Here is a 17,281-nt window from a genome sequence, read left to right as displayed (position 1 = left end):
TTTAAGAACTTTTTCAGTTGTTGATAGATACACACAGCATGTAATAAATACCATCTTGGGATGACCAGAGCAGATATCCAGTGACCCGATATCCTGCATATTCTGCCAATTTGCACATTATTGCTACTGGGGAAGTCTCACCCAGTGATGGCTTTTTGCAGTGTTTCTAGGCATAAAGATCTTTTCCATTTCTAAAGAAACCCTCCTTTCTTCTCTTGGACTTGAATTCAACCCACTGACCTGCACAAAACTGCAAACTCTGTTCTTTCTGCTGGGGTTTCACTTCGTTGTTGAGGATGCCTGTGTGCTGAGATGCAGATAGAAGGGCTTGCGCTGCAAAGTGGGATGTCTGAGGTGGGAGGAAGCACATCCTAGCCCTGCTGTGTGGCTTCAGGGCTGGAGCTTGTGTATCGCTAGCTCACTACGTGTGCCACAGAAGAACACGTGTGTGCCTCTGCTTGGGCATGTAGTTGTGTGTCTGCTATTACCTCGGGATAGCTCCAGTTGAGAACACATGTCGTTGGTAAAGAAGAGGCCACCCACAGCTGGCTCCAGCCCTTCTCTGCTTTCCCAGTCTGTATCTCTGTCCTTTCCCCACAGCATCCCAGGCTTGCGTGTCTTGAGACTGGGGCAGTCCCTTGTTATTGATACTTGATTTTTAGAGGTGACTTTGTTCATCTATGATTTTACTATGGTACAGTCAAGCCCTGAGCCTGCTTCTAACCTGTCCTTCAGATACATGCAGCAATACATCCTGGTGTTGTTGAGGTTCCACACTCCCTCATCCTGAGGGTCTCAGCCAAGGCATGTCTCAGCTCCCATCTTCCCTGAGTTTCCTCACAAGGGAACTCACTGAGCTGTGACTGGAACATTCACCTAACCCCATAATCCCTGAGTTTGTAACCTTTAGAATGGAAACTTTTATTGGTGACACTATTGGAAATCCTTTCCTCCATCTTGCCAAAAGAATGCCTCTGGTTTCTGTAATCTCTTGAGCACTTTCTACTTTTGAGATCACTATCTTTAAATTTAATTGATGAGTAAACAGAATCACAAAAAGCTCTGAGGTCTTAAGAGAGTCACAAAAAGGTCTTATCAAGCTTTGAAATATGAATGGACCTAAAAATAACTGAACAATGGGGGTAAAGGTGTGGTAGAAAGAATAAAAAAATATTTAACAATTATTATTACTTAACATCACCTAAAGTTTGAGTGGAAGATATTGGATAAAGAAGAAGAGAGAAGCTGTCTGTTCATCTTACAAATACGTTAAATATATCATTGGGGACAATGATAGACAAGTATTTCATTGCAACCTTTTTGTATACTTTTCTGTGTTGGTGGGAACTGCCAGAATCACTTCATAATTCCTTTTACCTTTTTCTCTGAAGTTTTATTTTGCTTTATTTCTCTGCAGGACGATGGCCTTCCAGAGAATGAACATCAGCTCTCAGTAGCTGGGAAGATAAAGAAGCATTTCAACACAGGCCCTAAACCAAACAGCACAGCAGCTGGAGTTTCTGTCATAGCAGTAAGCATCTGAAATACACAGCCAAAACACTCAAATATGTACTCACAAGACAGTGTATGTTTAGGATATGCCACCAAAAGAAACTGGAGAGGGTCAATCTTTAGATTATCACAGCATGTAATTAACATAATCATAGACAGACTGACATTTTGCACAGTTTCTCCACTGATTCTCCTTGTGAGTCACATTGTTGTTTAACAGCCCTGGGAGATGTAACTGTACACACACTTCCACATTTTACCAGATTGATGGACCTAACTCCAATCTAGATTCAACAATTTGAACTATGGGTTCATGACATCTTACTTGGCAGCAGGATCCTCACATGGATTGAGGCTGTGCAGAGGTTGTAGCAGAAGGACAGCAACACTTTAAAATGAAAATTGCTTCAAAATTGTAACAGAAAATCTGTATGGCAGCCTAAACTTCTCTTCTTCCAAGACATCAAAGAGAGCAGTGATGCTGCGCTACCTTCATAGCTGATATGGATCTAAACATTTCAGAATTAGCTGAGCAGGAGCATTTTATTGTACTACTACATGCAAGCTGCTTCCCTTTAGGCACAGGGCTTAATTGGGTAAAGACTTAACAGAGCTCCTTGCTGCCTTCTGTCATGTTGCAGTTCCAGTCTCAGCTTCCCAGTTTAGAATATGTTGGAGCTTCTGAAACCAAGCTTGACCAAACTTTTGACCAAGCTTTACTGAGGTTTCAATAGCATCCTCAGTGTAGCATGCATCACATACATTTGTACTTTTTCCCCAAAGATGAACATGTGTATTAGATATACATGTGCACAGAATATATTCAGTGTATTATGAGATTATTCATACTAACGCCATTGAATAGTAACATGCACATCCTTCACGTTTTTGATACATCTGCCTGTGTTTGTAAGCTTTTCTTTATTACTTGTGGTAATGTTAACGCTCCAAATAGTCACTAAAAATAAGTGACACATTAAACATAACCATTCCCATATCAGATTACTCAGTGTTCATTCCCAACTTCCATAAATTGCAGGTGGTGTAACTGCACATGTACACTTTCTTGTACTGTTTCCACTTTCATGTTTCTCAGCTCAGCCCCTCCAGTGGTGAGTTAAATCAGCATGAAATAAACTCAGCTCAGCACATGCAATCTGGCTCACAGGTGTGAACTGTTTGTGCAGCAAAATGAATACTCTCTCAAAGTTGCTTGGTATTGATACTTAAAATTTCAAGCTGTGCCTCTCTCATATTTTCTCTTTACTCTTTCCAACCCTGAACGTCCTCAACATGGAAACAAGTTATTCCTCATGCTTTTTCTAGATTTTCCAAGTCATCAGCTAACATAGTCAGCATTTATTTATTTTCATTTTTAAGCAATAATCCTGCAACAGCTCTCCCACAACTAAAACATCACATACCCATTGCTCATCTGAAATGCAGGTATGTTCTATATAGACTAGCTGAAACCGTGTTCTTCCTTTCGAATGGACTGCCAGCACGCTTGTCCATGAGAATTACTGCTCAGATCCTCCATGCTAATGATTTCAAAGCTTAAAAGCAAGAAGTGATGCCTCTGTCCTCATCCATCCCTCACCTCCTTTATGCTTCTAATTTCCCCACCCTCCTGTTTTTTTTCTTTGCCCCAGTTGCTCTGCCAAGGAATTGTTTACAACAGTTTGACACTTGAGTAATGAAAAAGGCACTGTAGTGAATCTTTCCGCTGCAAAACATTATATATTAGGGGAAAAAAAGAAATGTGTATATTTAATTATATTCTTAATGGGTTTTATTTCTGTTTTAGAATTTGGAAATTTAACAGATTACTGTTAGTGATCGTCTTATGGGTGAACATCATACTCTGGCACAATTAATCCTGCAACTTGGCCTATAAAGTAGAAATGTTTAGAATATTTTTACAGAATTCAGAAAGTGGTTTGATTAGCTTGTGTGAATTGTTTTCTAAAAACTTGAGAGTGTAGGCTTCTTTAGTGTTTTGGTAACATTCCAGAAAGCTAGATAATTTTGATTTTAATAATAAATTACCTTTATTTTCTTACAATTTCAATATCATCTAGTAACGTAATAAGTAAAACAGAGCCAAAAGTGAAACAACAAAGACTTTAAGCATTGTTTCTGCGTTTGAAAGCATTCTTAACATCATCAAATGTTTTACGTTTAGGAATCTTCCTTTAACTGTGCCATCTCAGATATCATAAAAGTAAATCTTACTAACAAAGACTGCTCTACGTTTATAAAGTTACAAGTATGTACAGATGCTGTAACATATTGTTCAGCACTAAATACGTGCACTGAGTATATTTTCTACAGAAATGCTGTTATATTGTGACTGCTTGTATGTTTACTGTAACTTTTGAGAGAGTGCTTGTGTATATAATATATAGAGGTGCCATCTATATATTATGTAACACATCTGTATCTCTGTGTGTGTTTGTGGAAATATGTTAATATGTGCATATATTTATATAGCTTAATAGTGTGAAAGGTAAATGTTAGCATTACTTTGAGTTTTTTAACTGTTTATGCACAGAGATAGCTAATCTGTGGTATTTCGTTCTTAATTTATCTTCACACTGGTATGATATCCTATTTTTCTTCATTGGTAAGAAGTAACACACCTCAAAGACCTCAAGCAATATTTATCATATGCACCAATTAAAACTGTAACATGAAAACTTAAGTTGCTAAAGATGTGTTTGTGGTCAACTTGACTGAGAGGAAGTTTGAAGCCACATTTATTTTACTTATATCTGCTGTGGCTACTGCTTCCTTCAGTGATGTCCAAACACCTTGGAAACCCTCCTTCGATTCAGACTTACATCTGCTTTGTTGACGTGGTAATTCTCAATAAAAGTTGTCTCTGACCATTCCAGGCAGAGACATCCTACAAGTTCTCATGCAAGTGTCCAGACTTCAAGTTTGTCCACATTTGAAAGAATTTGTCAGTTTGGACAAACTACCATAATGAACAAGTTGTGCATGCTTAGCAAAGTAATTCCTTTGCTAATGTAATGGAAGATGATTCCTCAAACAATCAAAATTACTCAAAAATTAGCTATAGAATCAAAGAGACTTTTCTGTTGATACATTGATACATCATTAAAAGTTCTGCCAGCATAACTGTGTCAGTTGGGTAAAAATTCCCTTAAACCAACATAGCTTTGCCAGCAAAATTTTAATTGGAGAGCTAGCTTTTAAAACAGTAAGAGAATTAACAAGACCCTAAAAACCTCTGCTTTCTGATGAGTGAGTGTGTAGGAGAAATAGCACTTTACTTGTCTTGTTCTTAAACTCTGACTGCCAGTCTATATAGGAGACAGGCTGGGCTAGTGCTCCTCTGTCTGTGTCAGAATGGCTATGTTACTGTGAAGCATATGCCAAAATATTTGCAGGATCAAGTTTCTCATACAGCTTTCCAATAGGAACAGTATTTTGTAGTTCCATGATATTGTTTATAAAAGGTTCTGTAGTACAAACATAAACCCAGACTCGTACAAAATAGTCTTTTTAGAAATTGGGGATAGATTTTTTTTTTCCTTCAATTCTCAAAGGATGGGTTTTTTTTTGTTTTGATTTGGGTTTTTATTCCCTTTGGCCACAAAACAACTGGCTGTGGCTGTACCCTCTGAGCTTTAATGACAGTGGCTAAAGTGACCAAAAGCCAAAATAATTTTTTTAAGAATGCTTCTGTGATCCAGAGGTGTGCTGTTATTCCTTGTATGAACCGAGCATTGCTTCATTTGTGTTATTGTCTGAAGTGTTAAAGCTTTGCCTGTATGTTGTCACTTTTGTGCTTACATTTTTGCCATTGTCAAGACAGAGGAAAAACTACTGATACTCTTGTGTCAAAGCTGCATGATGGACTCTGTCTTGGCAATGAAAGTAAAATTCAAATGGAGACTCAGAGACATCCTGTAGGACACCAGAAGGAAAAAGTTGCTTGTAAAGTTGGTGCAGCTTTCTTCCTCTTGTAGAGTCCACACTGGCCTGGGGACACAAGTGTGTGGCCACCACTGCCTTCAGTCTGGCATGGAGAAGGCAGCAGATGGGTTGTTGCCCCATGTTCTGCCGATTTAAAAATAACATTACAAATTCCAAGTGGTGTTTTCAGCAATAGGAATTTTGAGGTGGCGTGGAAGAGAAGCCGAGTTTAGTCTGTGAGTTTTGCTTCGCTTAAAGATAGATCCATGCTTCTGTTGTCGCTTCCAATTCATTGTTTGTCTTGTCCTGGGATCATTGTCCACAGTCGGGTTTCTCATGGCAGGATCTTCACTCCGAAAATATTGTCTCAACTCGCATTAGAAAGCAAGTCTCCCTATTTTTTCTATGTCCCTTTTTTAGCAATTCCATTTTAGGTGAAGCTTTTTCAGAAAACATCCCTTTTGTGTATTTTATGTGCAGCATACAAGGAAGCCAGTAGATGGCAATAGTAGACCAGTGTAGTTAAGCCAACAGAAAATCAACTCTAGGTACAAGGTTCTCGTGGTTTTAAACAGGAAACGTCCTTTAAATAATTCTAAATAAGATGAAAGTGGCATTGTTTTAACAAAATGGAATAAATTATTAAATTCTACTCTTACAGGGAAGTCATCAAGAAAGATTTAAATTTGCAGTTAGCTCCTAGCTACCCTTCAATAGATTGGTAACTGGAAATGTGTTGAACCGCTTTTCTGAATTTAGAATTAGAAACTGTCATCAGTATGGGAAATATATGCCAGGCTCTTATTGAAGCACAAAATGGCCTTTTCTCTTTATAGGGAAAAATGTGAAAATCATCACAACTAACAATTGTAAAGTGGGCAGAATATCTCCCTCAAGATATTTTTCCCTAAAATTTTATTCAACTTGGCTAAATGATGTCTCCACCCTCTGTTAGTGCAGCAAGGAAGGGTTAGAGAAAACAACACGTTTTCTTTGTTTCTATGCACATGATTCTGATAACGATAAACTAAACTTAAAAGATATGTATTCCTCAAGTAATATCATGAGCACACTTTCCTGGATACAATATTAAGTTCATTTCCATTTTCAATTTAATTGGTGCAATTTTAAACCAAGTAGTTTTGTACTGTTATCTTTTTGAGCATGAGGTGTAAGCTGAAATGATAAACAACGTTATTCATGGCTCTGAGTAGTCCTACTCTCCAAGGTTAACGCATTTTTAGAAATGAATTACCATGATTGATGGGGTATCAAAACCTGATTCTTTTCATCTTTACACATTCCATGATTATGAAGCAGTCTAATATAAGCCTTGTGTAGTCTGTCTAGCCTGCTCCTTGTGATGGTTGCACTGCATTTTTTTAAAATTTAAATTATTAAACCTCTCAGTTTAATTGCAAAAGATAATTTACCATTACTGGTATGTGCAACTTAAAAGGGCACTTCTGTCTTTGGAGGTAACAAGATATTTGTCAGACTTTTAAATGAACGCATTATGCATTAAGTAACCTATTTCACAAATTCTATTTTAGTTTGAATAAATTGGCTTCTAATTTAGCAAGACCAAATCTAGAGTTAGTATCTTTTTTTCTTTTATTTCTTTACTTTTTTTTTTTGTTTTCTTTTTGGTCTCTGGTATGTAGCTTTAGGATGTTAGATAAGTGCCTTCTGGAAGTGAAAACAGTAAATATGCACTAAATAAGGAACAGCTTGCTCTGGAGTCTGAATTCTTTAGCCTGATGTCGATCCACTGAGTTGCCCCATTTCTCTCTGCTCAGCTGGACCACGGGTTTACCATCAAGAGATCAGGGTCTTTGGACTACTACCAACAACCAGGAATGTATTGGATAAGGTATGAGATGGTGCAGCGCCAACAGTCAGTGTTTCCATGGCAACGTGCTGGCAGTCTCCATTAACCAGTTCCTTCAGTGGATAAACATGCTTTTTGATTTGTTATCCGGTCCATATGCTGCTTTATCAGTTTCGTTTTAATCTTGATTGAGATGCCACACCCCCTCATTCCCTTTCTTCACCCATCCCTCACACCCACATTGCCAGCTTTCTCTTCATCGCACATGCTCAGTACCAATTCCCCTATAGTTAAAAGGACAGTGTATATAGAAAATCTACCAGATATGCTGAAGTGCGCATCCTCCCCCCACCTCCCGATTGCTTGTTAAGGCATCTGCTTCCCCTGCGCTCCTGTTCTGAAACACACAGAGCAGCAACAGGCTCTCAGCATATATTTTCCTCTTTTTCCATGCGAGATGTGGAGCTATATACTGTCATTTTAAACCCACTAAACACAATCCTTACCTTAGATTGAACAATGCATTTACATAACACAGTCCGTAGAAACCCTCCCAAGTTCAATGAAATACAATGCATTGTATGTGCCGGTAAGCTTGTGTTTCTAACAATGCATTCCTTCTCCTTTTCTTTTTAAAATCCTTCTGATACCTATTTATTTTGATTTGATTTTTTAAAAATATTGCATGAGTCTTTTGAATATTTTTTTCTTCATTGTGTAACTGTGCCAGGGTTGTCGTTAGCTGGCTTGACCTGTATGATAAAATGGGGCTCTGGGTGGGGAGGGGTTTATTCTGGAGCCGGGGCAAGAAGGGATCCAGGTCCAGATAGTCCATGAGAGGCCCACTCACCTCCTCAATCAATGCAGAGCACTGGAATTTATATCAAGTGGTTATTTGCTGGCTCTTTTTCCTTCTTATTACTCACAAGGCGTGCATTTTGATAGCTGGAGAAATTTTTCTGTGTTTCTTGCAAAACCTGTGTTGATGGAGACCTTTAAAAACTTGTCTGTGAGGTATTTGGAAAAACCCAGCAAATTAACTGCATTAGCAAAACGGCAGAGATGGCCACTGCACGTGTTTCCAGTTCCACTGAGTGCATGGATCGGGCTGCAGCACGGTTTCCGTAACACCTAGCAGTTCCCTGAACTCACGCTGAGGGTTAAGTAGATTCTGATATGGATGTTCTGGGGAAAGAAAAAACAAAAACAATCCTACTTTTCAGGCAAAAAGCAGAAAAGTTGTTCCCATCTGTCAGCTAAATGCTGGCTAGGAAGAATTGAGAAACACCTTCAGTCCAAGTGCTGGAGTGGGCAGCAGTATCTGTAATTCCAGCCTATCACCTTGGTGGCTGTAAGCCTACTGCAACCTCCTTGGTCTGTCTTGTCGTTTGGCATCAGGATTTGCAGGGTCCAGCCCCATAGCACAGCTGAGAGATAACACCACAGTATCTGTGCTTTTTAGGTTTTGAAGAAGAGGAGAATGGAACCTGAGTGTCCAGCTTTAGCCAAGTGTGGGTTTGATAGTACTAGAAGAATTTTTCCTTTTCAGCTTATGAAGGAAAGATGGCATTTTGTATCAAGCAGGGCTTTGTCAAATAGTTGCAAATTTATTGCCTCCTACATAAAGTGGGGGACTGCTCACGTGAGCTTTCTTTATGTTCCTGGAGTTTAATTGCTAGCTGTGATCAGTTTACAGTTCATCTCTGCTTTAATAGTTTTCTTTTATACCAAAGAAAAAAAAAAAGTTAAAAAATCAGTCTTTCCGTTTGCTATACACAATGTTTGCATCTCTGAAAACCTCAGCTTCAGGGGGAGCAGACCACCAGAAACAGGAGCCAGCCTAAAAGTGAGCATCTCCTCTCAGTCTCAGATTGGCCTTGACTCAGTTTAACTGCATAGCCCAGGTTTTGAAACAAACCATATGCATTTTGAGGAGGTAGGGGGCCAAGACTAATTCTGCAACTTGGTAAATAAATAAACGCTATAAAAAAAATTAAGAAAAAAAAAAGGCCATTTGACTAAAGCACTAGTAATGGCTGCCATCAGCATACAAAATGACACATCCCTGAATAATGGGCTGGAGCAGATGGGCGATAATCTCTCTTATTCATACATAAACTGCTCTGTTTTCCAGCTGGGGGCAGTAACAACAATGTTTCTAATTAGTGTTTTCTAATCAGGGCACCTAGTGTGGAAAGGCAAATGGGGAGAGCAGGGCTCCTAGGCTGGGTGCTTAATTAGGAAAGGCTGTGACAGGGTGTACCTCCAAACAAGCACTGCCCGGTCCTCTTTCATCTCCAAGAAACATGCAACTGCTGTAGTGACCAACATTTTAATCTAAATAAAACCATTTCGATATTGCAAGCATTTATTTTTTAGTAGTGCAAATGCAAAGCACGTGAAAAGGTTCATCAGTTCTCATCTATAAAAGTTAATTTATCACAGACCCGTGAAAATGAACCTGAATTCACAAGTACAGTGAAACATGAAAGCAGCTCCCAAGGAAAATGTAATGCACCCTTTGTTAGTGTTAAACTGTTCAATTCTTCTTCAACTCTTTGATCGTTTTCATCCCTAGTTTCTAGCAGTCTTCTAAAATATCTTTAAATGGCACTGTTTCCTCCTTCAATCAACCACAAAACCTTTTCTTTGCCTAAAGGCTTTACTGTTCAAAGTGCCTCAAAGTCCTAATTTTCTAAGTGCTCATTGTGCACCCTGATTTATTCCCTTTCTGTAGGGTATGTCCAAAAGTGACACGACTTTTTGGGTATACTAAAAAAACAATAAACCTTGTGTACAATAACAGCTGTTGTAGCAGGTATAAGAGATAACGTCTGGAAAATCTTCCAGTGTTACTTGAGTTAGAGGAACAGAAAATACACAGAGGGCAAGCCAGTAAAATCACCTGTGCCCTAGACTGATAGATGCTTTAGAAGCAGCATTGCTACCAGATGAGACCTGGAGGTCCCAGTTAAACCTCCACAGTCTGTGCTGCCCCAAGGCTTCTTCCTCACTGAACTTCCTCACTGGTTCTGGTTTGTTTCAGAATCTTAACATTATTTTAATCTGCTACTGACAAAATGGCCTAAATTTTCTTCGTTTTCTGGGCTGATTCAGGATACTAAGGGAGCACCATATTGGTTGTATCTAATGTAGAACATTAGTAGAAAATATTAGTGTAGGTAATATTATGTATAAGATTAGTATAAAATGTTAGCATATTCTTTAGTATAAAATGTTAACATATTCTATTTTCGGTATATCCACAGACACTATATAAAAGCTAAAGGTGCAAAATAAAATGCAGGAAATGTATGGAAAAGTCATTAATGATCTTATCCATACAGTGACAATAGCAAAGTGATGAGTTACATTGGATGCTTAACGAAGTCATCAGTCCAGTCGATACTGAATTTATAAAATACTGGATCTTAAAAATCCAGTTCTCATTGTCACAGTTAAAAAAGTATCTGAATAGCTCATTTAAAAACCCATAGTTCCATCCTCCGTGTTTGGTTCCTAATTCGCATTACTTTGCATCTGTTGAGTTACTTACACCTGTCCCAAGTGGATGCAATACACTTTCAAGTCAAAAGTTACAGCCAGACGCCTTGACAGTGGGACCAAGAAGCTGGAAATCAGGCTTGTTATCTGTAAAGTGCCTTTTTAATACCGTAAAACCCTCTGTAAACTGAATATTGGTCAAAACAGGCAAACATCAAACTCATTTCAAATCTCTTCTCGTGCTCTTTGACTAAGAAAACCACAACTGATTTACAAACTAAATAAAATTCACCCATGCAAAACAACTTGGCACTGAGTCTCTTCCACGTGTAATTGAAAGCAGCTGAGGAATCGTGTCTCTAAAAAGGGTGGATGTCAAAGGGTAAACACAAACTTAAATATAGCGATATGAATTCAACAGTTATACATGTAGAATACTCGTCTTTGTATTCACTCACCAGTGCAGTAAAAGCATACATTGGACCGATTTGGTTTTCTTTCTTTTTTACTTTCATTTTAGCTGAATTTCATGCCAGAAGTTACATGGTGTGCTAAAGCGCTGGCCTTTTGCATTTGGAGGTCTGGGTTCAAATCCACTCGATTAATTTGTCCCCTCGATGTGGTCATTTGCCCGTCTCCAAATCACCGTGTAACTTGACTTAGTTATAGCTTGTGCCTGAGGGGCTAAAAATAACATGTGTCTTTCACTCCTGGACTGAGGTGCATTGCTAAGTTTGAAGTACTCTCCAAAAACTGCCTTGAATCATGAGTCAATATCACACACACACATATATATATATATATATATATATTTATATATATTTATATGCATATAACCTGAAAAACCCATGGAAAAAATAAAACCAGGTCAGACTGAAGAGCTGCCTGGCTCATGCCACGAGCATTGTTTAATGGTCGTTTCTGCAGTAAGGAAACCTGCTGTTACATACCTCAACACGTTGAGGTCACTAGCCAGAAGCTCGAGGAAATAAGATAAAATTACCCAGGTGTGAACATTTGAATATCTGCATACACATACATGTATATAAAAGAATGCACAGAATAAAAATGCCAGTGTTTCAACACATATGTCCGTGTAACTTCACACACTAAACAAAGCATCAGGAAAATGGCAAATTGCAAACCTGCTCCTGCAGAATGAGAGAGAGGGAAGGGAAGGGTTTCTTAGATTAATGCATGAACAGCTGCATCCCCAGTTCAGTCTCCTGGCTGGTATGAATAATGGATGGGCTAAGAGGCAAAATGCACAATAATGTTCTTTTATTAATGAAATGAATATATGTCTATATTTGGTGGCCAGCAGTAAATTAAGACAAGTGAAAAGAAAAACAGTCACTGCTAGCGTTCATAAAATACAGTTACTTCAATCCAATAATTACTGACCTGACAGAAAATATCACCCCACAGCTAAAATAAGGCACTTCCCACTGCAAATCCAACATATATATCAAAGCAGTTGTAGTTTTTGAATGTCTGTTCATAAACACAGAGCTCAATGTTTTCCAAGATACAAAAAAGAAAACAACAACAACAAAAAAGAATTTGCAAGGCTCAGGAGTCTCACAACATGAAGAGGTAGAATTTGAGATGAAGACTCTCCCTGTGGCAAAATCCTGGAAACATGCTACCTGCATCTTAGTATGTATGTGACGGAAACAATGATTTTAAAATAACACTCAGTTCTAATTGAATGCATTTCCAAAAATGGCTTGTTAACCATTTGCTACCAGTGGCAGAATTACTAAATGTTGATTCAAAATACATTCGTACTTAATCAAGTGCTTCAGACCCATCAGCATCAAACTATTAGAGGCAATGCATTTATTTGCTCTGGCTAAGAAGCTCTACATTTCCTCATATGGATTGTAGGAGGACAGAGACGCATATCTTAAATAAGAAAGCTATCCTTACGTTTTGGTTGCCATTACTATCATAGAGTGCTCAAAGTTCTCACTCTCTCACCTCGAGCTGGGAAAAAAAAATGTCAAAACGTGATAATGAAAATCTGGGATATGCAGCCCTGTGAAGCATAAGTGCACTTCAGATCCTCTTATTATTTATTGAAAGAGTAGCTTAAAGTAGAAATGCCCTGGAAATCCATAATGGACTGGTTCATGCATCAGCGAACCACTCAGTAGAATAGTATATGAAATAATATGTCTGTTAAACCAAGACAAGGTGTATAAGAGGCATTTCTTACAAAAACAGTAACAATAACGAAGCAGCTGACTTTTGGAATATGCCCATGTACACAAGAGCATACAGTAGGTAAAAACTGCACTTACAAAACACATGCAGTCCAACATGCTCAAATGTGTCTGCGTTCCACAGCATTAATCTGTTGTATTTTGAAATTCTTTAGAGGTTAAAAAATAGCCATGGTCTCATTAAATGAAAACCAGCATTTGTACAGAATGCAGGGTGGCAATACTGTCCGACAGCGTGTTAGACACAGGAAGCGCAAAACAGCATCATAACATTGGGCAGAATAAGTCCAATCTTTTAAGGTCTGTAGGGCTTGTGAATGCTCTGTCTGTGGCCAGAAGTGACCTATTTTGTGGTTCTGACGGGTTCAACACAGAACACTAGATATGACCCACATATTTTTTGCTTTTACTAGATAAATACTTCCTTCTTTGAATCTCTGTGACTTTATACATTTTATTTGATAAGCATTTTGGGTGAGAAAGGCTCTAAATGTCTCTCAGCCCAGGAGAGTAACCACAATAATGCCCCTGAGCCTACAAGTATGTCTTCATAGAGACTGATTAAATCAAGTCTAGATGATACTTTGGATAAAAATGCATAGAAAAACACAGTCTCAAAATAAGTCGGGAAGTTTCGGAAGGGCTAGGAAGCCAGAAATATTTAGTCTTACAAACTACAGCATCAGGTGTTGGATTAGGTGAGATCATGGGTTTTTTTTGCTTAACATTTTTATTATTGAGGCAGACAGTGCCTTTGTGTATGTTTAAAAAATACGTTTAAACAAGAGCCCCCAAAGCTTCCCCACACTAGTAGAAAACTATCTTGGGGTTTGTTTTTTAAAGATATCTTTAAAAAGATGACCTGATATTTAATTAACTAGTTCTGCAATTTTAGAATTTTTTCCTTTAAAAAAACCCGATATCCTAGGCTAAATCCCAAAGCTAATCTGTTACTCAAGAGTATTCTTTTCTGTGAAACTTATCTACTTTTAAATACCTCCAGTTTTACATAGACATTTAGGTTCTCATGTAGCAGGTTTTAAAAATAAATTATTAATTTAATACAAGTATTTTTATTTATTCAACCAGAAATGTTTAACTTTCTCAGAGGAGAGTATCCATTACCACAGGGTGATATGATGTGGTTTAAACTTTATATAAATGCTTATTTCCTGTAAGCATAAAAAAACCCTTTTAAATGGAAATCTGTATCTTATAGAATAGTAATATATGCCATTCTTTTCAATTTTCACACAGAATTACATTCTGTAGGCAGTATATTCACTCTGTGTAAAAGATCTAGGTATTACTCTGTTTCACATTAAAAAATAATGAAAACCTGAACTGTTTCAAGGCTGAGAAATATAGAAGTCATTGAAAATACTAATTAGAGCTCCTAACCGAAAGAGTAACAGTAAACAAGAAGTTCTCAGCAGAGAAGTCTTGGATTTTGAGGCAGTTGCTATTTAAAACACAGAGATGAACTTAGCCAAGTTAAAGGTTTTACCCCTTTAAAGTAGTGCTATGTAGATTCTACACAGATAAAGAATAGTTCAGCGATTTAGCCTAAGTAAATCCATTTGCTATAGTAGCTCTGTACTTTTGTCCATCTCTCTGTCTCTGTTACATCATTATTGAATGCTGATTGCATTATTTTAAGCAGGGATTGCTATACTGCTATTCGGCACCAGATTCAGTTTTCATTTTGTTCTCAAAAAATACGTTGGCTGTAAATACACCTCTGCTCTCCTATGAGGCTCACAATGTAGCTGGTAACTTTTCTAGAGAAATCAGTCATGTATATCTCAAGAGAAAACACTAAATCCTTTGAAGCAGAATAACCTTTGGGCTTCATTCTTTTAAATGGAGATTTTCATACTAGGGACAAATTTTATAAGCCTTAGCAGTTAAACATGTTCAACTCTCAAAGTTATCTTTGCCTCCAGTGCTGAGATCAGATATTTGTTTGCATTTTGTATATCATCTTACTAGCCACCTGCCTCTTCCCAATTTGCTTTTTCCCCCCTAAAAAAAACCCACAAGGCCGTGTTTTAAGGAGGCAGCCCTGCTTCAGAAGGCAGTTAACTATATGTCAAAGTGCTCTTGCTGAATCAAGGCCATCTTGTACTGTAATTTTAGAGCAGTTTCAGGAACTACCATCTAATACACCATAATAAAGAAAACAGCAATAGCTCGTCCTGTGGTTGAAATGTTTAGTCAGATTTCGGTTGCCCTTACGTAGGTTGCAGTTTCACCTTGTAATTGTACCAGAAAAGCAGAAGAAAGGATGTGGCTAGAAGGCACAGCCATCTCTTAAGGCTTACACTCTCAATAGTGGCAGAAACTGATCAAAAAACAAAGGCCATCAGTAAACATTCTTCTTTCCCATTTCTAGATATTCTAGATAGATAGATAATTATAAGATAGATAGATAATATGAGTACTTAATTCAATAGACTTTGATTAATGGGATGAGATAAGGTGGTCAGGCTAAATGGGTCTTCCCATCAGATCTCTTCAGCATTCTCCCTAAGAACATCCATTGAGCGGCATGAGGAGGTGTCAAAGAGCTGGGCTAACTCCCTTCGGTGTTTGTTTTTCTCTCCTGTCTGACAACTTCATCACAATCCATCTTTGTTAGCCAATTGCACTGACTTGAGCATGGATGAGTGTGTACCAGCCTTCATTAGGTCAAATTAAAGACAAGCATACATCTCTACCTTGCCTGTAGAAAGAGATTTATACTTTGAGAAGGATGGGGGGAAGGTCAGTTTGTATTTGGCTTGAAATTTGAATCTGTTAAAGAATGAAATTAATAGCATGCAAAAGTGGAACATATGGCATCCATGTATATAGTACTGTATCTGCTTGGTGATGTCACGCTGCCTCTTAAGGTTTGGGAAATGGACTTTTCAAAGCATTTAGCTGTGTTGTGGGATCAGCCTTTCAGACCCTACTGAGACAAAACAGGTTTAGTTTGGTCTGAACATTTATTATCCCCAGTATTTGCAGGCCACGTAAGACCTCATGGTTTTCGTTAGCTTTGCGTTTCACACACAGCCTAATTTCATTTATTCTTATTTTATGCCCCTGCCAGACCACCGCTCTTGATAAGGAGAGGCAGGTTTTCCGACGAAGACGCAACCAGGATGTGAGGGGACGTTATAAGGCTCAGCAAGCTCCACCTGAACTCAACTCCGAATCGGAAGACTATTCACCAAGTTCATCCGAGACTGTTCGCTCACCTAACTCACCCTTTTAATAAAACACTTTTACTCAAAAGTCTTGGCTTTAACCCTTTGAGACCCTGAAAATCCTTCAGACCTCTGTGAAGTGATTACAACTGCTCTATCCAGCTGTAAATGCTGGGATGGTGGAACACAAAAGGGTGCTCACAGAATCTTTGTAAAAATAATTTCCTAATTGATTAATATACTTGTTCTCTGTTTAGATTGTAACTTGCTGCTAATATGATCCTCAAAGGGTTAAGGCTATTTTGCTTTTTTATTTAAAGATAGAAGCAGTGAATGTTTTCATCAGTGAAGCTAGGAACTGCAGTATGTAATTTTAGCACATGTTAACCCTCTGAGTAAATGTTCAACTTAAATCTTGACAACCCATATTAGGGCTTTATTCTGGCTTTTTTGCTTTTATACGCACATATCTTTTATAGGACCCTAAAGTTCCTTGCCTGTTTCTGGCCAAAACAATGTCAAACACACAGTTGCTTAGGGGTAACAAATATAGGCTTTAAAAATTAAAATAAAATTAAACAAACAGCGTCCGTTTTAAAGCAGCTCGTTCTAAACCTGCATCATGCTTCCACGGAGAGTGACTGTTGTTGGAGGACATTATACAGGCTAAATGGGAAATTCAGTTTAGGGCAGCCTCATAGTTTACAGAAGATGGCATGATGATGGCCACAAAAGGTTGCTGCCATATCGTTTGCTGCTAATGACAATGCAGAGTCTTGGGAAATGGCTCGAGGACACATTCTGTCATGTAATGGTATGTAATGATCTAGTTGAGAAGTTTCTGGTTCCTTTGCCTCGCATTCAGAAATGTACAGGCAATCTATCAGCATGACCTGGTTATTCTGCGAATGTCACCTTTAAAGATTAACATTTATGAGAATTACCCTTAAAATAGCTAGAGTACTTCTAAATCGGGGAAAATACAAGTAATTTAATATATATGTAAAGCCTGAAGTAGGGTAAGCTTTGTCTTAGAGTGGAGAAACTAAAAATGGTTTACCAGCTCT

General features: G+C 38.1%; 1 protein-coding gene across 1 annotated transcript in view; it reads left to right on the top strand.

Annotated features, from left to right (window-relative positions):
- The window catches only part of DCLK1 (doublecortin like kinase 1), a 253,678-nt gene extending 237,435 nt beyond the window's left edge, over positions 1 to 16,243 (top strand). The window contains exons 16-18 of the mRNA XM_062020438.1: positions 1,418 to 1,531; positions 7,257 to 7,330; positions 16,118 to 16,243. Of these exons, the coding sequence (XP_061876422.1) occupies positions 1,418 to 1,531; positions 7,257 to 7,330; positions 16,118 to 16,175 (246 nt within the window). The 3' untranslated portion in view covers positions 16,176 to 16,243. The remainder of the gene's footprint in view (positions 1 to 1,417; positions 1,532 to 7,256; positions 7,331 to 16,117) is intronic.
- The last annotated feature ends 1,038 nt before the right edge of the window (positions 16,244 to 17,281 follow it).

This window comes from Colius striatus, chromosome 1, assembly GCF_028858725.1.
Source record: "Colius striatus isolate bColStr4 chromosome 1, bColStr4.1.hap1, whole genome shotgun sequence".
Taxonomy (NCBI): domain Eukaryota; kingdom Metazoa; phylum Chordata; class Aves; order Coliiformes; family Coliidae; genus Colius; species Colius striatus.
This window is presented reverse-complemented; position numbering and strand designations above follow the sequence as displayed.